Source organism: Camelus dromedarius, chromosome 29 (assembly GCF_036321535.1).
Source record: "Camelus dromedarius isolate mCamDro1 chromosome 29, mCamDro1.pat, whole genome shotgun sequence".
NCBI lineage: Eukaryota > Metazoa > Chordata > Mammalia > Artiodactyla > Camelidae > Camelus > Camelus dromedarius.
In genome coordinates, this window is record NC_087464.1 from 15,969,745 (window position 1) to 15,991,314 (window position 21,570).

A 21,570-nucleotide genomic window follows, 5' to 3' on the forward strand; every position below is an offset into this window, starting at 1 on the left:
CTGACACAGGCTCTGATGAGAAGATAAAGGATTTTTATTTCCACTGCCTCTGAGCAGGTTTATCACATTAGAGCATTACGTTTTTCCCTCTTCTAGGGCACTGCATCAGAGCAAGAGGGACAGAACAAAGAACCAGCCAAGAAGAAAAAAAAGAAATGAAATGCCTGAGTTAATGCGACCTTTGGGGCTTCTGCTTTCTTTTTACCCAACAAGCAACAATGCCCCGTTGTCCTACAGCCTGCACCAGTGTTGGCATCTTGGTTCTGAACCCACTGAACTCAACTGCACCTTTAGTTAGAGGCAATCATTCTTGGCAGGTCCTGCTACTGAAAAGTGGCTGGCCTTAGGCAAGCCCTTTTGCAAAAAGCACAGCTGAAAGCCTGAGTTTAGGAGCCTGCACCGCCCCAATGAAGCTCCATGGGAGCAAATACAGAGCCTCCAGGCAGAGCTATGGTCCAGGCTGGCTTCGTTTTTCCAAGGAGCCTTTGGTGAGTTCAATTATCTGGTAAATATCCAGCGCTTCACCTGAAAAATAGTGCAAATTAGTTAGGATGTCTCCATAAGAACTGTAACTAAGAGCTCAGGAGTGAGAAAAGGAGCTTCATGCTAAGGTCAAAAAGGACGGAAGGGTTGAGAGTAACTGCCAGGAATGGTTAAGTTTGTCTTAGATACACTTTAAATAGAAAATAAGTTTTCTGATTTGTCATTCAAAGCACAGTTTTTTCACCTAAGAATACACTTTGACTTTATACAATAAACCTTTAAACATTTCTGTTGTGGATGCAAGAAGCCAGAGTTTCAAATATTTCTTCATTTTACTATGAACAGCTTTCTAGAAACACATCCTTTTGTGATTTTTAACATCACATCATACTCACTTTGGACCCAGGGCACATTATAAACTGAAATAGCCTCGTACACAGCACAAGGAAGGGGCGTCTCTTCCTCTGGTGCTCCAAGCTTCCTATTGTCCAAGACCACTTTCTAGACTACCTCATATCCCACACGTAACAGGCAACACACGTGTTGTGCTTACCCTGGGGAATCCCATATCTCCTTTCCATCCCAGTTGGGTTGGAAGGGGTTTTACAATCCATGGTCACTTCCTTCCTGAGGCACTGGTCAATATCGACTGCACTGAAAAAGGCGACTGACTGGGGCAAGTCGTTCAGACCCAGCTTATAGGCAAACATGCACCTGAAAGAGACCCGATCTCTCAGTCGTGTCCTCTGTGAAAAAGGCCCGTCACTCCAAGAGAAATTACTTGGTATCCCTTAGGGCAGGGCCTCCACACAACCAACTCTGTGTTCACTTAGAGAAGAAACTGAAGGGCCAGCACTGCCCCTTATCCAGCAACCAAATACGTCCCACTGATAACATACAATTATGGGCTCAAAACACCTTTTTTCCCCCAGTTTGGTACACTTTATTGGGGTAAAAAATTTCTTCCAGTTATTGGGCCAGAGTTTGAATATACAGGGACTTTCATTAGCTTTGTTAAGGAAATGATTAGGAGGGCAGTGGAGACAGTGTTGAGTATTGTAAACATTCATTATTTACCCATTAATCAGGACAGATCACGGTTCTCAAACTGGTTCTGAGTGGCAGATCAACATGGAACTGTAATATCATTTAACCCAACCATATAAACTAGGAATTTTACTATGTAAGGAAATGCAACTCAATATATTAAAAAATGTAAAATACTTTAAAAATCACATTTGAGTTACCTCAATAATAACATTTTGTTAGAATAACAAACTTCTGGCACTTAATTAACATTTACAAATGAAAGAAAAACATCTCGATTTTCTATGAATTGAGAAAAGCCTCTCATTTGATTTTCAAAACAGGAAGGTGTGTTCTGCAGGGAAGCACAATTTGCGAACTACTCTGACCTTCCCCTGACCTCTCCTATCTCCTCAGTGACCTAGTCTTAGTATATGACAAAAAAAATCTCTTCTAAATGTTGAGAACAGTCTTTTTAAGACTTCTACAATTTTTTAAAGTTAGAAGTAAAAGCAGAAACATTTATTTCCAGGGAGATTAAAAACTCAGATCATGCTCAGCCCAGTCCAAGCCCCACACATCTGGCTTGTGGCCAGCCCAGTAGCCCCACCTACCTGGTCAGGAGGTTGGTGATCTGCAGGGCAAGGGCAGCGCGGTAGCGGTCCTCCTCCCGCACCAGGTAGCGCACCTCATCATGGATACTGATGCAGAAGCGCCCATCGATGGCAAACTCCTCAAACAGCCACTTCATGGCCACAAGCATGAGGTGTAAGTAGTCCACAGCGGAGCTTTGCACCACCCAGTTCACACGGCTGGTCATAAACTGGAGGGAAGGTAGGCACAGGCAGGAAGGATTAGGCCATAGAGCAGTTCACTTTTGTACAGGAGCCCGGCTCTCGCTGTGACCCCTCTCCCCATGTTCCAAGGTAACAAGATACCTCCCCCTGGACGGCAGACGGCTCCAGGGCTCTGCTGATGCGGCAGCCCAGCACTGGGGTACGTGGTGTGTCGGACATGGCAATGCTCTCCAGCTTGTTGAACATTTCTGACTCTGTGCCCCCCATCCATGCTCGTTCAGCTACCACCTCCCACTTCTTCCATCGTGACCTGGGGGACCAAAAACAAAGCTCAAGCTTTTGTCTTTCAGCATCTCAAGAGTTAATAAAAGCATCCCAGCTCTCCTTGGGGCTAGCCTGGACCCTCTCCATCCTTAATGCACAGAAGGTTCTCACTTTCTTGAAGCTTCTTTCTGGATCTTGCGCAGATCCTGCAGGGAAACCCAGCCATCCTCAGTCCTGTCCACGGGAAGGTCCAACTCCCTCACCAGCCATTCGCCATCATCTGACAGCCGATACCTGGGGGGCAGTGTCACAACGGTCATTCCTGTGGAATACATCCTCTGTGCTAGGCGTGTCCAGTACCACCTCACTCCCATTTCCACAACTACTTGGGGTCATGCCTCTCCCCCTACAAGCTCTACTTCAGAGGGGGACACAGGCTCACAGATGCTAAGTGACTTGCTGGGATCACACAGCCAGGAAGAGGTGGAGCCCAGATAGGAACCGAGGACCTGTGGGCTACACCGTGGTAGCCCAATAAAGGACAGACCCTAACGCAAAAGCCATTACTGTTACTATTGTCCTAGTGCCTTAGACACTGCACTGCCCAATGACCAACAGATGCCATGTATGAGTCCAGGAGGCAGCAAGGGCTACCACCCCGGACTGCGGGGGAGAGGGGGTAGAACAGGCTGCTCCTCGAAGGGGAGAGGGCATTTAGAGAAGCAGAAGACAACATACAGCCAGGCCTAGCTGACCCTTCTCAGTTCCCACTGCCCTAGACTCCCAGCTTCATTCAGTGCAACTTCAGACATCACCAGGCTCATTCCCTAATGGTTCCAGAGCCGTCTCACTCACCTGTTCAAATTATGTCTCGGTCCAGACTCCTCTGTGAGGCCTTCAAATGTCTCCACAACTAAGGCCCAGCTTCCTCTGCCATCACTGCCCTCGGCTCCATCAGCACACACTGCCCACGGTGCACGCCGCCCCAACCCCACCGCATCCTCTCACCTACTCCGGACAACACTCAGCTCTCCTTTTCCGCATTATCCTTCACTTTCAGTCTTTCATGGGGAGGTCCGTTAATTAAATGTGGGCACTTTATATTATACCCAAGCAAGTTGTCAATGTACCTCTCCTCCCTCACACTTGATTCAGGACCCCTCCTAGGAGCCGGCTAAGGCCCTGAGCATAAAATAGGTACTATCAGAGGAAGCAAACTGGAAGCCTGGTAAGGCGCTCTCCTACAGCTAAGTCAGTTTTAAGTCTCTGGTTTCCCACAGCGCCCTTCTGTCAGCTATCTTTTACTAAACCACCTGCTTCACTCGCTCTCATTCCCTGTAGGCATGTGAGTGCAACCCCCACATTACTGTTTATTCTGCATGGCGAGAGCTGTCAGCCTGCTACCACTTGGTGACAGTATAACAAAAGTACAGTTTTAACCTTATGAGGAAAAATGTTTGACTATTAAACAAACAAATGTTGCAACCCAAGGACAAACCATCCTGGAGCTAAGTCACAGAGGTCTAGAGGGAGAGGGGCCAGGTGAGGGCTCAGGTAGTGGGAAGAGGTAGAAAAGATCGGGGTGGTAAAGGTAGGAAGGCAAGCCTGAGGCCCTGGGGGTAACATGGACAGGGGAGGCACACTCACCGGCGGAGGCCCTTGGTGACCGCATACATCTGCTGGGCCTTCTCAGCTGCTTCCTGCCGTGTGAGCCGGTGGTTGAACTGCATCAGCAGGCGCTCAGCAAAGGGCTGCCCTGCCCCGTAGATGCGGCCATAGTTGAAGACCTTAGCGTGCTCACGGCTGATGCCCACCGTGGCAGCGGTCTTACTGTGCAGATCGGTACCCCTGCTCTTCCTGCCCTGCAGTGTCATCCATCCAAAGGCCGTACAGCCTGGGGAGCGAGGCAGGAGTGAGAAAGGAGGCTTCAGAAATATTCTCCCCAGCGAGGCATCCGGCTGCCTCCACGTTGCTCCAGCCCTGGCTCCTGCTCACCATGCATGCCGGCAAAGTGGGCATCTCCAAGCACAGCTGCGATCCACAGCTCCTGTGAGTCCACATCAGCACCCACGAGGACGTAGCCGGGTGGGGCCTGCACCATGGCCTTCAACTCACTGCCTACTCGGTCAGGCTGCAAGAAGAGTGAGGTCAGGCCCTACCTAGATACTCCAGTGAGACTCCTCTCGCCCATTCCTGGAGCCTGACTAGACAGAATGCTGGGGCCTTTCCTCAGGGGCTGGTTTTAGGGAAGGCCAGACAGCACTGCCCCAAACTCAACTCCACAGTTCCAGGGGCGGCTGCCTAGCAGCAATGGGAGTGACAGGCAGAGTCCCTGCTCCATGCCTGGCCAGGTCTAGACTCCACAGTAGCTGTGCCTATCATGTCTTGTCAATGTCTGGCCAGGAGCAGGTGCCTAGAACACCTTTGCTGAAAAAATGTTATGAAGCCAGACTTGAACTTGGGTTCTGCCTGACCCAGAACTAAGGTTCCTTTCCATGCTCCTCAGTAAAGGCCCTCCAGAACCCCAGTTTCTGGAGACATAAGAGAGGTGGGGACCAGAGGTACAGAGGACACATACCCGGGCATTGCTGGCAGTGAGCCACGTGGGCTCCACAGCCCGTCGGGTGATGGTGCCAGCAGTCACCACCTGGGGCAGGATGGCCCCATAGCGGCCTTCCTCATCGTAGTTTGGGTGCCTGGTGGGGGTGATGGGGTGAGGGGGTGGAAGAACATGAGTCTCAATAGCTTGCTTGGGTCCTAGGACCCACCCCACTCAGTTTTCCTGTTCCCACAACCACTTGCCATGCCATACCTGGTCACAGCACGGGGCAGAGCCGACCTGGGCAGCCACACGACCATCTGGGAGCTGTAGGGACAGATTGCTCAGTACAGCCATGGGGAGCAGAATCCATTCCCCATCAAAACACAGCCCTCATCTGCCCAGCTTTGGGGGCTGCTGTGCCCCCTCCTTGCCTGGCATCAACTCTCTTCCCACTGACCTGACTCAGGGTGGGCCCTGGCATCTACTATGCAGGAGCTTAAGCCATCTGGCAACTGGCCAGGCATCTGAGGCAGCTTCTGCCCCCATCCTGGAGTATCCATGGGGCATCCAACACCAGCCCTGCCACCAATGCCTCTTCCACGCTCAGGGTAGACTTCACCAACCCATCACAGCACTCAAAGAGTGTGCTGCTGGCAGCTGCAACTGCCTTGGAACTAGCCTTCGATCCATTTGCCATTCCCAGCCACAGGATCCAGCTCCCAGCCCCCAAGAGAACTTAGAGGCTACTATCCCTTCATGGGAGGGGTCTTAAAGAGCTGAGAGGGGCCATTGAGGTCCTCCATCACCAACTCTTTACATACAAGGAAACTGAAGCTGGAAAGGGAAAGAGACTTGCCTGTGGCACGAGGACAAGTAGCTTGGCCTCAGATCGCAGCTGGGCTGCCCCTCTACTTCAGCACAGGCTGAGTCAGGGGCCCCTGGGTGGGAGGCAGGGGAAGGGAGTCCCAGGACTGCAGTAATTGGCCAGGGGCACCAACAAGCAGCATGTCTCTGCCCTCCTGTGGTAGCCCACCTGATACGTTTATGGGCATTCCTCCAGAAAGAAATCATTTTGTTGATTTCCAAAGCCCGAGGCCCACTGGCACCTCCTGGGCCAGCCTGCAGGGTGCCGTCCTCCATCTTCGGCAGGAAGTCTTTTGCAAAGGGGCTGCCCACATTGTAGATGTTACCATCCTGAAGAAAGCAAAGGAAGCAGGGGCTAGAGGCACATGGCAGACCTCTGGCTGGGGAACCAATGCCCTGTACACCTGGTCTCTGCCACCACCATGCCCCTCACCACCCATTTTTCAGAAGGAAAAGACAGGCTCAGAGAGATGGCAATATCTGTCTGAGATCACACTCTGCCCCACTACTTACTACCATCATTGCTGTAAAAAAAAAAAAGCAGTCTCCCGGTTTGAGTCACTAAGGATGCCTACTGTGGGTACTGAGCACAACGAGGACACCACGGAACAGGGCATGAACCAGGACACACACCTTGTGAGGCAGCTTGAAGAACCAGCAGCCAGGGATATCCACATCGTTGTAAGGTCCATTGCCATGGTGATAGGCTGGCTGGCTGGCTTTTGGGCCACCAGCAGCAGTCTGTGGAGGCCACACACTAGATCAGGCCCTGCTCCAGCACCTGCATTCAGCGAGGGCCATGGGGTAGGAGGGTGGGGAAATGGGCCTGAAATGGTGAGCAGGTAAGCTATGAAACAACAGGATGGACAAGCTTCCTCCTTGGCCTCCAACAAGTGTATGGCCACCCAAGGGTAGGGCAGCAACTCCCAACCCCCCAAGACCACAGAACTCTCTGTGGGGGAAAGAGCTACTTGGGCACAAGAGGAGGGCCCTGCCACCCAGCACCCACCCAGAGAACCCCTGAGCAGGTGCCCAGCTCACCAGAGCTGGGGGTTGACCTGGCACCGCCACTTGCAAGTTCTCCATCTTGGCCTCCACCTCCACTTCTAAGCAGCCCATTTCTTCCACCTGGATGGGCCCAGGTACCAAGGGAGTGAAGCAGGGGGCTGGGTCAGCCCAAATCCACCAGCCCCTCCCTGCGACACGCAGACAGCCCAGGACAGCCTGGGGTAAGCAACTTAGCACATCCAGGGCTCCACCCCCGCCCAAAAGGCTGCTCCTTCCTTGAGGGAACAGAGCTCCCTCCCCAGAGCTCAGGTTCAGAGCCCACCCTCACCGTCTGCCACATGGTGCTGCTGTCGGTGAGCAGGAACTCCTCCACCAAGCCCACCTCCTGTGGCTCCAGCTGCTGCTTCCCCTGTTCAAGACAGTGCTTCCTGTACAGGGACTCGATGGCTCTGGGCAGAGAACAGCAGCCTGATTACTGGGTGCTCCCTCCAGGCCAGGTAGCTCGCTGGGGGCCTTCCACGGTTCCCTTTGTATAGTCCTCAGAGTCAGCTCTGAGGCAGAAGGGAACAGCACTTTCCCTGGTTTACAGACAGGGAGTGACAAACTGAAAACAGCAGCTCAATGATGGCAGGCTGGGTTTGAGGCCTGGGCCAGCTCGAATCCTCTAATCACAGAGCCACCACCTCCCCAGGAAAGCTCTGGGAGCAGAGCAATGGGAAGTCAGGGCCCGCGCCCTGCCCCAGGCTGGTTCCTGCCCGCTCATCCAACCTTCGGCTCAAAGGAGCAGGGCTGATCCCTGCCTCTTTTGTCCGAAGGCCCCACTGGTGGTTCAGGCTGCTCTGAGGAGCCTGGACTCTCAATTCTGGGCCGCTTCAAGTGCTGTGGCTTCTCCCCAACACCTGTCTGTCAAAAGCTCAGGGTCTGTGACCTCAGACAAGCAACCAACCTCCCGAGGCCTTTGTTTTGCCAACTCTAAAATGAAGATAACCATCCTTCTCGTGAGGCTGCTTAGGGAACAAAGGAGGGAAGCACTGTAAAAGGTTTATTAATGCAGAATGTAATCAGTGCTCAATAAATTATACTCAAAAAAAGGCAACCACACCCATCTCCCTTATGTCTTCCAACAGCCCTCCCTCTCTGCATGTTCCTGTGGGGGCAGCTGTGCTGCTGGGTCCAAGAGCAGGACCTCAGTCCTGCCCTCTCCAAGCACCACGCCCTCAACCCCTACAGGGCTCTGAGTCCCAGAGAAAAAGGGCAGCCAATGAAAAAAGAACGAGAACCCAGACTCTCAGACCCAAGCTTGTTCCACTAGTCTGAGCTGCTGGGCTTGGTCTCTCCAGCAAGGGGAGGGGGTCCCTAGAATCCAACCCCTTCCTCCCCGAGCCAGAGCCTCACGTGTAGGGGCAGGCCACCTCAGTCGACGTTAGGGCAGTGCCTGTGGGCACTTTAACCAGGTTGTCCCGCCGCCCAGGCACCAGGTAGCCCCAGCCATGCCGCTCCGAGTAGTGCAGAGGGAAGCCGTCCCAGGTCAATGCCATGAGTTTAGGTGTGATCCGCATCTGGAGACTGAGGAGACTGGGGCCGGGGGTCCATGCAGGGTCATCTAGCCGGGGACAGAGCTTCCGATACCACCTATGCTCCACCAGAAGAGAGCAGTGTCATAGCAGTGGGGCGAGAACAGCATGTGACAGCGGGGAAGGCTCTCTCTACCAGGACAATTCCCCATCTACCCTCCAAGGCCTCAGGGCTTTCTGATGACCTCAGCCTACAGTTGCCATCCCCTCCCCCTGGGATACAGCCAGGACCCCCATGGAGTGCCCTAGAATAATTCGAATATCTCAAAAGCAAAGATCCTATGTCAGCCCCATTGTTCTATTTAGAAGCCAGGACCCACAAGCATAGCCCAGGGCTGGACCCCTTCCCAAGCTCCATTTCACGCAGGGAGACTGACCAGAGGAGCAAGTAGATCTGCCCTCCTACCACTGCTCCAGAGACACACCAGAGCCATCAGAGCTCATCTCTCACGTGCTGTTCACCAAGCCAAAGCCGGGGTCAGCAAGTGAGGTACCCAGGGCACAAAATTTAAGGAGGCCTCACTCTCGGGCAAATGCAAAGTTGGCACCCTGCTGTCCACCTCGGCTGCCCCTATTTTCACAACTCTGCCACTCCATGGGGCTCGAATGAAGGGTCACCTCCTCAAGGAAGCCTTCCTTGATTTCCCTAGGCAGAGTTAGGCGCTGTCAACACTGATCACTCTTCTGTCTCACCATAGATATAAACATCAGCTGTGCTGGCTGGTCCGCACAACTGGCTCCTCTCTGGGAGAAGCTACTGGAAAGGAGGAGTTATATTCCTATTCGCACCCTCAGTGGCTGCTGGGAGGCTTAGTGCACTTGTTCCGAGTAAGTCCAGTGACCCAGGGATCAGAGCAAACAAGTGAGAGCAGGATTGGAAAACGGCAGGAACAAATGGCAATAAGCTAGTAAAGGCCCAAATGCACGCCATCCACTGTGCTGGGCCCGGAATAGGGGTGTCCCACGGTGGAGAGGTAAGGGTGGCCTTTGGACATGTTAGGGGGACAAGGCTCACCCGGGGTGTCCAGGAAGGTGCTGGGGCCTCTTGGGCAGGAGCTCTGTGGTCTCCCTCAGCTGCTCCAAGCAGGCGCGGGCTGTGACATCTCGCTGAAACTCCTCCTCTTCACTGGGGGGGCCGGGGTCTGCACAGGGTTGGGGAGGACAATCAGGACCAGTGAAGGGTCTCTAGGAAAGACCTGCCCAGCTTACTCAACTCCAGAAGGCTGGAACGACCCCTTCCAAGGGATCCCCGGGTCCCAGGACCTTCCCAGGCCCATCCCTGCCCCATCTCCCACCCACGTTCCCCACCTTCCTGATCCTTGGGATCCCCAGAGGCCCCAGCCCCCTCGATGGGAAACTTGCTGGCTGCAGCCGGCTCCTTCCTCTTCACCTTCTTTGCCTTCTTCTGCTTAAACTCCTGCAGGTCCCACTCCAGGTCCCAGAGCCAGGGATCTTCTTTATACCTGCACAGCCAGTCCATCAGGGCAGGGCTAAGGCCAAGCCTCCCACCTGCTCATCCTCTGCAGGGGAATCCTGCCCACCCAAGGCCTGGCTACCTCTCTCCTGAGAGCAGCTGGCAGGCATCGTTGGCCAGGTCCATCAGCGACTTCTTCATCTCCCTCTGGAGCTCCTCATAGGTGCTCTGTGCCTCCGCCAGGTAACGCTCCCAGTTCTGGTTGACGGGCAGGTAGGAGACACCCATCTCCAACATGCCGGCCAGAGTCACCGGGTGGGGACACCTTGAGGACAAACACCAGGACTGCCATAAATGACCACAGGAGGCAAGGCTTTGACCCACTCCCTGAGCCAGCCTGGCAAGCCTCAACCCAACCACTCACTTGTCCAAGAGACAGGGGTTCAAACCCCAGCTCTACCACTTCCCAGCTATAAGACCCTGGGTAAGTCACTTCATCTCTCTGAGCCTCAGTTCCTTCATCTATAAAATAGGAATATCACCCTATCCTTAGGATCACAAAAATGAAAATGGCTGCCATATACTGAGTAATGACTAAGTGCCAGGCACTGTGCTAACAAGCCCATACACACAAAAGATCATACAAGAACCTCACATCTGGGGCAGTCAGGCACATCTGTGTATGTTTCACGGATAAGAACACTGAGGCTCAGAGAAACCAAGTAACTTGCCCAAGGTCAAATGAGCTGGATACTATCAAGACTGGAACCAGGTCTGGCTGACGCTTACGACTCTGACCACATCATAAGACTGACTCACTAGTAAACATAACCAAGAAGGATGTGAAGCCCCTAGCTCAGGGTGTGGGCATAGAAACGGCGCTTAGCAAACCAGGACCATGCACGTGAAACAAGCACAGCCTCAGTCCTCCCCTCCAGGGCCTCTGTAGAAACCCCAGAGTCCAAGGTCCAGGTAGCCATCATTGGAGAGGCTCCATCCTCTCAGCCCAGAAAGGCTAAGGCCCCAGCCTGAGAAAACCCGTCACCACCTGGTTACAGTGGGCCCAGGTCCCGGGAACCCACTGACCCCCATGGGTTCCCAGAGGGGCTTTCCCTCACCTCTCCAAGAAGAGCGGTAGCTGCTGCTGGAAAACCTCATAGGTGGCCCACACGTCCTGGGCACAGTACTGCATCAGGTCCTGGCACAGGCGACAGGAAGGCACTGGGTGGGCAGCCATCCCACTGCCACCGCCGGGTCTCAGGGTCAGGTCTGTCAGCTGTACTCCCCAGGGTCGCTAGAGGTCTGCCATGGCCCACTTCCCCAGAGCCCCTCTCCACCACCATACCTGGAAGTTCTCACGGATGTCCTTCATGCTACCCTTGACAAACAGCTCACGAGGCTCCTTCTCTAAGGGGGACCCCCCCACATAGAGACTGTGCACGTCCACCAGATTATTGACACTGCTGATGTCCAGCCAGTCCCAGGATGAGATCTGGAGGCCAGAGCAAGGGCCACAGCAGATCAGCTTGGCCTCAAGCCAGACAGTCTGGCTGGTGAGAGGGTCCCAAGCACCCTGCTCCAGTCTCCCCGTGTGCTCTCACCGCTGGGCCATTGGCTTTGCTCTGGGATTTCTGGCCTCGCTGTGCAGGGTGCCGGGCCTTGTGCTTGCCCTGCCTGGCTGCCATCCACAGGCTGCGCTGGAAGCTGCTTAGCCCTGAGATGGCCATGTGCATGCTCATGGTGTCCAGGAAGCGCATGCGGGAGCCCTGAGGAGGGGAGAGGCTGCGGCTGAAGAGCCAGCCCACCACTGCTTCAGTGCTTTGGCCCACCAACCCTACCTCGGCCTCCCCTCCACCCAGGAGAGGCCTGCCTTCTCAAATTCTAGCCACTCCTGAAGATGCAGGCCTGGCTCAATCCCAACACACAAGTCCTTGCCAGCATCTAGCAACAGCTCTGAGGGGCATCTTGGGAAGACAGTGGCCGAAACTAAGCCTTCCAAATGATGAGGCTCAGCCCCCAGCCCCAGACCTGCCACTCACAAGCTCGGCGGCCCTGGGCAAGTCACCAAGGCTGTCTGAGCCTCAGCACCCTCAGATAGAGGCCAAGGCTGCTCTCAGCTGCCCTGCCTTTCTCCTACAGCACTTTTCATAAAATTAAGAATTGCCACAACTACACACCAGACATGGTTCTGAGTGTTTGCCATGTGTACTGTTCAAACCTTCCCAACAAACCTATGAGGTAGTGTATTTTACAAATAAGGAAACTGAGGCTCAGGGATGTTAAGAAGCTCATGCTGCTCATCAGTGGCTGAGGCAAAATGTGAGCCCAGGCTGTGGGTCCCGGAGCCTTCAAAGACCCATGCTAAGCTCTAAAATGCCACAGAGATAAGGGCCATTAGTACTGTGACAACTCAGGTCCTGTGCCAGGCAGATCCTAATGACAGAACAGCTGGCACAGGGACCAGAGGCAGGGCTGGTCAACAGAAGGCCCTGTCACTGCTACAAAGGCAATGGAGGTACTGGCCAGGAAAAGCAATGCCTTCCCTCACCACTGAGATCAGGGCTCTTAGCCCACCCCACGCCAGAATCTGCAGTTGGCCCCAGGAACCTTACCTGGATCAGGTACTGCTCCCTGATATGTGCTCGGTCAAAGCAAACATTGTGCCCCACCACTAACTGCTCCTGCCAATCCCGCTGGGTGGGGCCGCCAGCACTGGCAGGGACCTCCAGGGGAATGAGGTCAGCCGGCGACAGCTGGCTGGTCCAAGAGTAACGCTCTTCCACCAGCCGCCGGCTGCACCAGGAATACCTGAGGGAGGCGAGAGACAGGCAGATTCAGCTCGGAGGCCCTGAAGTTCTGCCCCACAACACCCACTGCACACCTACCACCACATGCCAGCTCCTGCACTAGCAGCTGGGGACACAAGTGAGACCAAGGGGTGCTCCTAACCCTCACAGAGCTAGAGCTCAGGTGGGGTGGTTTGGGGGTGTGGGGCTGGGGGCAGGGAGGAGTTACAAAAACTTCTTTACTTTTCAGCTTCCATAGACAGAAGTGGAGCTAAGTGCCCCAGCACCAGGAGTCCCGGACAGGCATTCAGCCTGGGCCACCGAGGGGTTTATTAGGTCCAGGGTTCACCAAGTCTATACTTGGCTCCGAGGTGTCTTGATAAACAGTATCAACTCCTCGTGCCCAAAAGCAAAAAACGGCTAATGTTCAAAGTACAAGTAAAGGAGAGAGGTGATTATAAAAGAACCCAAAGTGGAATTTTTTAATTGAAGTGGCAAAAAAAAAAAAAAAAAAAGACAAATGCTGCACACATGTACAGGATGAATCATCTGACAGCTGAAAAGACTGAAGGACAAAGAGCAAATCATGCACCTTACAGAAGGTGCTATGCCTCTGAGCAACCACCCTCAGTGAGAGACCAGGGAAAGTGCCAGAATGGAGGAAATATACGCACATGTGCTAGGGGTTGGGGTAGGAGGGACAGGGAATGTGTGCTGCCTGTTGGGGGCCTGACACTGATTCAGGACAAGGCTGGAGTCTGCTCAAGACCCATAAGGCTAAGTGTGGGGAAAATGGCCACTGAGCAGAAGCCTTTTGCAAACCACAGATTACACCAAAGGGCCAAGGCCACTCAGCATCAAAGTGAGTGACGAGGCCATATGTGTGGCCACCACAGCTGCGAAGGAGCTCCCTGCTTCCCTTATGGAGGGGAGGAGGGGTTATCTGCCACAACAGTTACAACAAACATAAAATGAGTTTCTCTGTGGGAGAAGGCAACCAGTAAAAAGAGGTTCCCAGCTTTAAACCTGGTAAAATCTAACTCACACTCCAAATGGTGGGAATATGTTCAGGGACTCAACCTGAAACCTCCTCCCCTTCCAATTCAGCACCTCAAAGCCCTTAAAAACAACACAGAAGTAAAGGCTAAAGAATGTCAAATATCTGAGGCCAAGGTGATGACAGGGGCTTGAGCTGCAGTAAAAAGCCCAGGTCTGCAGCTATGCATGAGAACCATCTGGGTAAATTGAGTTGTGATAAAAAAGAAAACCAAAATGCAAACACCTTTGGCAAATTTAAGATGACTCAGAACCAATGCCATTAACACTACACTTTTCCTGTGAATCTTAGATCACTGGTGACAGCCTGTGCAATGTTCCCCTGATCTGATGACCAAAGCCCTTACCAGCAGCCTTTGGGAAGCTGTTCTATGAGCTGTCCAAGGCTTCCCCCTCCCACTGGAAACTGCAGGCTGCTCAGGTACCCAGGTACCTGATGTGATGCAGCCACATGGCAAGGATGTGCTCAGGTCACCCATGCCCCCACCATAGCCAGGCTCCCAGAAGGAAGGCCCTAGTAGGAGCCCAGGCCTTAGCATGACTTCTGCCATCTGGCAAACTGAGCAATGTCCCCAACACCACTAGCAAGAATGGAATGAGAATGAGAGGAGGATGGGAAGGACAGGGAGAGAGAGGAAAAAGAGGTGGAAAGTAGGAGGACGAAGAAGGAGGAAGAGAAAAGAAAAGGGGGACTTCAGGTAAATTGGCCAAAAATGACCAAGAGATCAAAATATGCCTTTCTTGTCACTTGTTTCCTAATTTCCTTTCAGCCACTACAGCCTACTTTACTTTCTCAAATGATGGACAGTATCCCCTCTATATTGACCATCAAGTTACAGAGTAAGCACTGAGATGCTCCTCTTAACTGGAACTAAATCAACAAAGAATCATCTAGTTTTGCTCTTTTCAGCCATTAATGCCTACCTTATCTATTTAGCCATGTTTTCACCATTTTCAACTGCATATTTAACATTTCGCAGCTTTCTTTACAAAGATGTAGCTTCCAATAGGAATAAAGAAACTGCCAACTTTTTTGCTGGCCATGCCTGAAAGCATTAAGGTTGTAAATAGTATTTTAATCCTGGAATGAAGAATAAAAAAGGGGAGAAACAGTACTGCCATCATTGTTTGAAAAAGAAACTTGGGTAGCACTTAGAAAGTTATTTTAAAAGAAAAGAGAGATTGGATATACCTTTTGGGGACCAAAATGCCTGCATGCCTGCTTGGGAAGCTGGGGGCATGAAGCAGTGCTTCTCATCTGGGGGTGGTGTGGTCAGGGGACTGCTATCTGAGATTTGGAAAGGTTGGAGTTGAGGGCGGGGGTGGATTTGGTCTGGCATTTAAGGGAGCGCCTGGGGATGCTGTGTCTTACACTGCCTGGGACATTCCCGCAAAAGGGAGAATTCTCCTGCCCAAAATAACCAATAGCATCCCCAAATAGAAACACCATTCAAGTGTCCTGGACTAACTCCTCAGAAAGCTATCAGGAAAAGGGGTAGAGGCACAAATCGAGGTGATCTCAAGCTCCTCTCCCAGTCAGTCTCGAGCACGACACTATCCTGTGATTCTCTGCAGAGCCCCTATCACCACCTGACATTTGCTTAGGTGTAGTTTACTACCCGTATCTTCCCACCAGAAAGTAAGTTCTGTAAAAGCTAGGGTCAAGCCTATCTTAGTTCATTACTTAATCTACGGCCCCTGGAAGAGCACCGGCCGGACACATAGTGGGAGCTCAGCAAATGTGCACTGAACCAAACTATTAAGCTGGGCCCCCTACGTGTGCTAAAATCCCCTGACCCCACTCCCTACTCACCAGGCCGAGGGGGATATGGCCACCGCCAACGTGGGGCAAGTTCCCTCTGCCAAGCAGACCTCCACGTCGAACACCAGGGCCCGCTCCTCGGGGATGGCCACGGGTTCGGCCTCCCCCGCGGGGCCGTACCGGGTCCAGCCCTCCGCCCAGGCCCAGCTCGGGGGCCGGGGGGGCAGCTGGGCCTGCAATAGCAGGTTGGCCGCCTCCAGGTAGGGCAGGCTCTGCTTCTGGGCCAGGAGGCGGAAGTGCTGGTCCAGGCTGCCCCCGTAGAGGGGCGGCAGGCGCAGCTCCACGTCGGGCAAGGGCGCGGCCGGCTGCCCCCAGAGCCCGTGCTTCTGTAGGTGCTCGACGCTGCGGCGCACCGCGGCCTCGCCGGGCATCTCCCCGCCGCGCCCGAAGATTTGCTCGTGAAGCCCTCTCGAGAGCATCTGGATGTGCAATGGGTTGTGCCGCAGCTGCCCGTCCTCCGAGGATGACACTTGCTGCTGCTGCGGCTGCAGCTGCGCGTCGCTGGGGCCGGGGCCGGGGGCGGAGCTGGAGACCCAACGCCCCGGAGCTGGAACCGGCCCTGGCCCGACGGTGGCGCCGGCCACCTTCCTCCAGAGCAGGCGGCTCATGGTTGGTGCAGGGAGCCCCCCGCTGGGAGTCAGGACACCTGGCTTTGGACTCCAGCTTGGCTGCTTTTACTGGTTGAAAGACGTGGAGAGAGACAGGTCCTGTCTCTGTTTTCCTGTCAGTGAAACGGTTCTGACCATGCCTGCCTTCCACCCACAAATCCTAAAGGAGATAGATGATACAGTGTTACTTATTAGACACGTTAACACGTGTCATATTAACAGCCATCGTTTCTTGAGCACTCACTGCGTCCCAGGCAGCGTGCCAGGCGCCTTTAGGTACATTTTCTCAGTTAATTATAAAACAATCGGGAAACATCAATAACCCTCCTGAGAAAACTGAGGTTCACGTAGGTTCATCATGAAAGGCGAAGGTTAAGAGTGCAGACTCTGGAATACGACGCGGGTTTGATTCCCGGCTCTGACTCTTAGGAGATGTGTGACCTTGGCCAAGCTCCTTAGAGCCCAATTTCCTACTCTGTGAAATGGGGTTACTGATTCTATCACACAGGACCGCTGTTTGGGTGACAAAGGGCGAACGTGTCGCGCGGCCTGGCCCTCGGCAAGTGCTAGGCAAATGGTGGCTGCCGTCACCGCGACCGCCGCGGTCAGAAGGCCTAGCGCCTTTAGGTGTCAGCGCCCAGATTCGAACCCGCCGGGTGCGCCGCCGTCCCGCAGGGCCCCCACCCACTCGCAGGTCGCGGCCCAGAGGGCCCAAGGCGCCCTGCAGGGGGCGTTGGCAGTGGCCCCGCGCTCTCGGCCACCCGGCCGCTCGCCTAAGCCCGACGGCGGCGCCGCGGTGCGTCCTGGGACGAGCCTCCGCCCAGCTCAGGGCCTCGCTCCCTGACTGGAAAGGGAGGGGCCGCACCGCCGCTCAGCAACCTGGCCTACCCGCCACAGCCGAACCCGCCGGAAATCTCAGTGCGCCCGGCGCTTCCCGACCCCAAGCTGGCGACGCGACGTCTCCCTCCGCGCGGCCTCTGCAGCCTCAGGGTGGCTTGTGGCCTTCACCGGACTAGTCCGCCTCACTGGCACTCGCAACTTCCCGTCTGCTCCCCGCTCAGTCCCGCGGCTACCCGAGAGGCAGGCGGGAGACTCCCGGCGCGACCAATAGGAGAGCTACAAGTGGGCCGGTCCGCCCGCGGGGGGGGAATGGGACTTCCGGGTGGGCACTCCCCGCGGAACTCCGGGAACCAAGGTCCAACCTCCCCTGCTCAAGAAGTAGGTGGATTGGTCCCAGGCAAACCAGTGGGCGGTAATAATACTTTTTAGATTATCCAAAGAGCACCAGCTCTCGAGCGGCCGCGTGGCCTAATGGATAAGGCGTCTGACTTCGGATCAGAAGATTGCAGGTTCGAGTCCTGCCGCGGTCGCAGAGGGCTGTGTACGTTTTTGACATAACCTTAAGAATTTTCTAAAATTAAGTGCTGGGACAGTAGGAAACGCTACCGCTCACCCCACGTTGAAATCAGAGAACACCCAGATCTGCGGAAGTAACGGCCCCCACCCAGTACTTACTTGCGAAATTGCTCACCTTCGGGTGCATACCCCACGCTAGTGACGGAAGAGTGGGGCATCCTATGTGGAAACCCTGATTTTAAATCAGTTGATACGTGGGAATGATTGAGATTCGCATCTGAACAGATGCCCCCACCCTCTCTCTCTTCATCCTGGGCAATTCTGATGGGTAAAAATGCTGCTTTTCGTTGAACCCGAATCTGCCGCCCACCGGCATTAAGCCCTAGCCCAAGCGCGTCCAGCTCCCCAACCGCCAGCCTGGGGAGCCACCAGAGGGGGCCTTCTAGGATTCGCGGTCTCCTGTCTCTGCATCCACCTTCTGTTGCTCCAGGTACCTCAACAGCTCTGCTTTCTGAGCTCTGTGGTTGATAAACTGTAAAGTGCCTGGCAGAATGAGGTCCCTGTGGATAACGAGAGCCTGGGGATTAGATCCTGGAGACCCAGCTGCACAGATGAGGAAAGCGAGGCTCAGAGAGATTTGAGACCGACCTGAGGACACACAGCTGATTAGGGACAAAATTCAGGCCTCAGTGAAAGTCAGTCCCCACCCCTCAGCCCTTGCGTGTGCCAAGACACGTGAATTGACCTGAGAAATTGACTTCGGTATTTTTCAGGGGTGTGGGTTGGAGATACCCAGGAAAACACACACTTATGCATATTCTGAGGACTGATCACTCCCGGAGAGGCTGAGAGAATCTCCAGACGAAGGCTTGGGAAGGGCACACAGTAACGTGGAGACTAGCTCCTTCCATACATTTTCCCTTTATTTTAAATGTATGAACACTGTTCTGGGTGTATTTCGTATAGACACAAATGTGTTTTTGTTTGCTTGTTTCTTTCTTTTGGCAAGAAAATACAATCAACTGAAAATTCATCATTTTATAACCTAGGTTTTTTCCCCTTTAACCTCAAACCATTGAGATTTTTACAAAAATGCCAAGAGGAGAGACTCTCGGCTTAAACCAGGGAGTCTCTTAAGTAGGGGAAACATTTTCATTATTTTTTCTAATATGCAATTTAGCATTTCCCTCAGTTATGAGGTTAGGCAACCAGCCACAGTAGTATTCACAATACCTGAGACTTTTTCCCCAATAGCAATCACAGATACTCCCATAACACATTACAGTTGCTGCATATTTTTCAAAATATTGTTTATACTCATCTGTACTTCAAAATAACAGTGTTGGGACACTACTAGATCTCCTATAATGCGTTAACCCAAATCTCTCTGAGCCTCGCTTTCCTCATTCTTAGATGTCTATAGCACATAAAAGCTAAGCTCTCCTGGCCTAACTGAATGTCACTTCCAGAAATGCTGTTGCCAGGCCTGTCTGACATCCATTGGGAGAACAGCCCTCCACCCAGGTTCAGTGCCAGGGAATGTCCATTCGGATGCCTGCCCCTCCCCGAAGGCTACTTCAGGTCAGTCTGGTACCCTGGAATTAGAATCTTCAACACAGACAAAAGTGATTGACACTGATTCCTGCTGAGGGAGGGCACCCAGAGGCATAAGCTCCTCCTGCCCAGCTGCACTATTTCCAGGATTCTGAGCCCAGCTCCTCCACCTTCCCTCCTGCATTTTTGGGGAGCTCCTTCGTGAATGTGTTCTTCAAGAAAAGTCTGTTTCTGCTAGTAATACCTGAAAAACCACATACATTTCCCTACAATTCACTGGACCTCTCCTTCCAGATAGCAAGAGACACATTCATTAGGAACCCCCGTACTAATCAAAACACTCTGTACTTTCCTGCAAAGGATGTACCTCAGTTGCAACAAAAGCTGATTTTTTAAAATCTCCCCTTCCACTGCTGTAAATTCCCAGGAAGACTGACCTTGTGTCTCATTGGATGCTCTGCTCCAGGGCCTGGCTGGAGCTTGGTAATAACAACCAGCACTCATTAGATGTCAGAACCTGGTATTTAAATTAATTAATCCTCACACTGATCTTAGAATAGAGATACTGTTATCATCCCTTTTTACTGATGAGGAAACTGAGGCATAGAGAGATGAAGTAGGGTCCCTAAAGCCCTACAGCAGGTAAGTGGTAGGGCTCCCCTGGGATTTGAACCTAGGGAAACCTGCTCTAACAGCAAGGATTTCAGTAACACATTACACAGTAAACACCCACTAAACCCTGGCTGAGGATCCTGGCTCTAAAGCTGGTGCTGAGGATGCAGGTTGGTGCAGACTGTACATCACTGATGCTGACTAAGGGACTCTCCAGTCACAGCCTGCTCCTCCAGGGTCCCTCTAGTGAGCTTACTTCCTATGGACCATTTTCTGTCATGTTTGCCAAGCCCAACTTCGGCAGTTTTTGCCTCTGAGAGAAAATATTTCCGTTCAACCTTTATCAAAAGCTACCACTGCCAAACAAACCAGGAAAAATGCTTTAGAGTACCATCTCCTTTAATCCTCTCAATAACCCCGTTAGTACTATTGGTACATAGGTACTATTATTATCCCCCTTTACAAAGGAGAAAAGAAAGTCTCCAGTAACAGGTATGAGATTGACTCACTTACCCCAAAAAACACACAGTGAGTGCAGGGCCTGGATTAGGATTCAAGCCAAGCACTGTATGATTCCAACCCACCAGGCATTTCTGTGAGCTCACTAAACACCCCATGGCAAGAAAGCAAGTTTGAGAAGACAGAAAGCCAAGCCCCATCTGGTGGCCCACACCAGAGTGATTGGCGTAATACACCAGGTCACGCTAACATCTGCCCCGCCGATACTTGTCAGAAAGCAGCATGTGAGTTTATTTATATTTTTCATGAGACTCCTCCTTTGTGCTTTACCAATGGGATCCCCAAGGGAATTGAGCAAGAGGAACAGGATGAAGAAAGATTGGGGAATCTTTTAACCAAATATTTACCATGCAGTTCCTACGTTTCCTCATCTGTAAAGTGGAGCCGTTATAGCACCAACACCACAGAGTCGCTGTGAAGATCAAATGAGTCCTCCATGTAAAGCACTGAGAATGGCACCTGGCCTGGAGTAATTGCTCACAAAATGTAAAGGGTGACTATTCTTATGTCAGTGCCTCCATGAAAGCTGTGCCAGCGCTGTGAGCACCTCCAGGGCATTTGTCCCTGAAATAACCAGACCTATGCTCCTGGGTTTCCAAAGGCAGAGGGCAACAATCTCTTTTGAGCTGTTTCTAGCAAAAACCCATGGGAAAGGGAGGGCTTGTTTGAGGTCAGCTCCTACCATGCCCGGTCTCCGTCTACATCTGAGATCAAACTGGAGTGTGTGTAAAATTCAGGATGAGAGGCATAGGCTGTTTTCAAAATATGCTTCATATTTCAGAGGGATAACTGGTTATGTCAAACCTGTGTAGCTTAAGGGAAAAAAGAGAATTGATGGAAATGAAAATCGTTGTTTTTGTGGATGAGAAGCTTCCTGACTGGAAAAGACTGTACCTTGTCCACATGTGTGTCCCTAGCATAGACCCTGGCACATAGAAGTGGACGTTTGAAGTCCCCTCCACCTTCAACCCACCCATAGTCCCTTCCTGACTCCTGGCGAGGGACTGGGCTTATTAATGAAGCCAAGCCAATCAGGCATTCCACAGAAAAAGTGAACAGTATTTCCTTCATATCATCAAATACCCAACCAGTGTTGAAATTTCCAATGGCAGGAGCCCTTTTTGCTTTAGCTCATTTGGGTTGGATTTCCTGTCACTTGTGATGGAAAGAGCTCTCTTGGGTTGAGTGTTCATTAAATATTTGCTGAACAAATGATTGAGATCTTTTTAAATATCTTTAGCTAAATTTCACTGAAGTAAATTTCACTGAGATGAGACCGGGCCAT

At 52.6% G+C, this 21,570-nt stretch overlaps 2 protein-coding genes and 1 non-coding gene across 5 annotated transcripts in view; 2 read left to right on the top strand and 1 right to left on the bottom strand.

Moving 5' to 3' along the window:
• Positions 1–791, top strand: part of FANCI (FA complementation group I) — a 57,461-nt gene extending 56,670 nt beyond the window's left edge. Inside the window, exon 38 of the mRNA XM_010986738.3 lies at positions 97–791. Within this exon, the coding sequence (XP_010985040.2) occupies positions 97–159 (63 nt within the window). The 3' untranslated portion in view covers positions 160–791. The remainder of the gene's footprint in view (positions 1–96) is intronic.
• POLG (DNA polymerase gamma, catalytic subunit) lies at positions 14–17,316 on the bottom strand. Of its 3 annotated transcripts, none has more exons than XM_031440552.2 (23): positions 17,133–17,316; positions 15,628–16,404; positions 12,585–12,780; positions 11,574–11,738; positions 11,318–11,464; positions 11,091–11,170; positions 10,115–10,297; positions 9,921–10,021; positions 9,574–9,700; positions 8,380–8,616; positions 7,313–7,433; positions 7,018–7,104; positions 6,610–6,717; positions 6,146–6,306; positions 5,383–5,436; positions 5,149–5,266; positions 4,566–4,701; positions 4,218–4,464; positions 2,742–2,864; positions 2,448–2,616; positions 2,124–2,332; positions 1,037–1,197; positions 14–525 (listed from the first exon to the last, which is right to left on the bottom strand). In XM_031440552.2, exons 2-23 carry the CDS (start codon positions 16,242–16,244, stop codon positions 449–451), a joined length of 3,624 nt encoding a protein of 1,207 aa, XP_031296412.2. In that variant the 5' UTR covers positions 16,245–16,404; positions 17,133–17,316; the 3' UTR covers positions 14–448. The 3 variants fall into 3 exon arrangements, with proteins under 3 accessions (XP_031296412.2, XP_031296411.2, XP_031296413.2); XM_031440551.2 differs by having other exon boundaries at positions 9,867–10,021; XM_031440553.2 differs by lacking the exon at positions 1,037–1,197 and having other exon boundaries at positions 9,867–10,021.
• A 225-nt stretch (positions 17,317–17,541) lies between these two features.
• On the top strand, positions 17,542–17,614 carry TRNAR-UCG (transfer RNA arginine (anticodon UCG)). The gene has a single exon. It is a non-coding gene; the product is annotated as a tRNA-Arg (tRNA).
• The last annotated feature ends 3,956 nt before the right edge of the window (positions 17,615–21,570 follow it).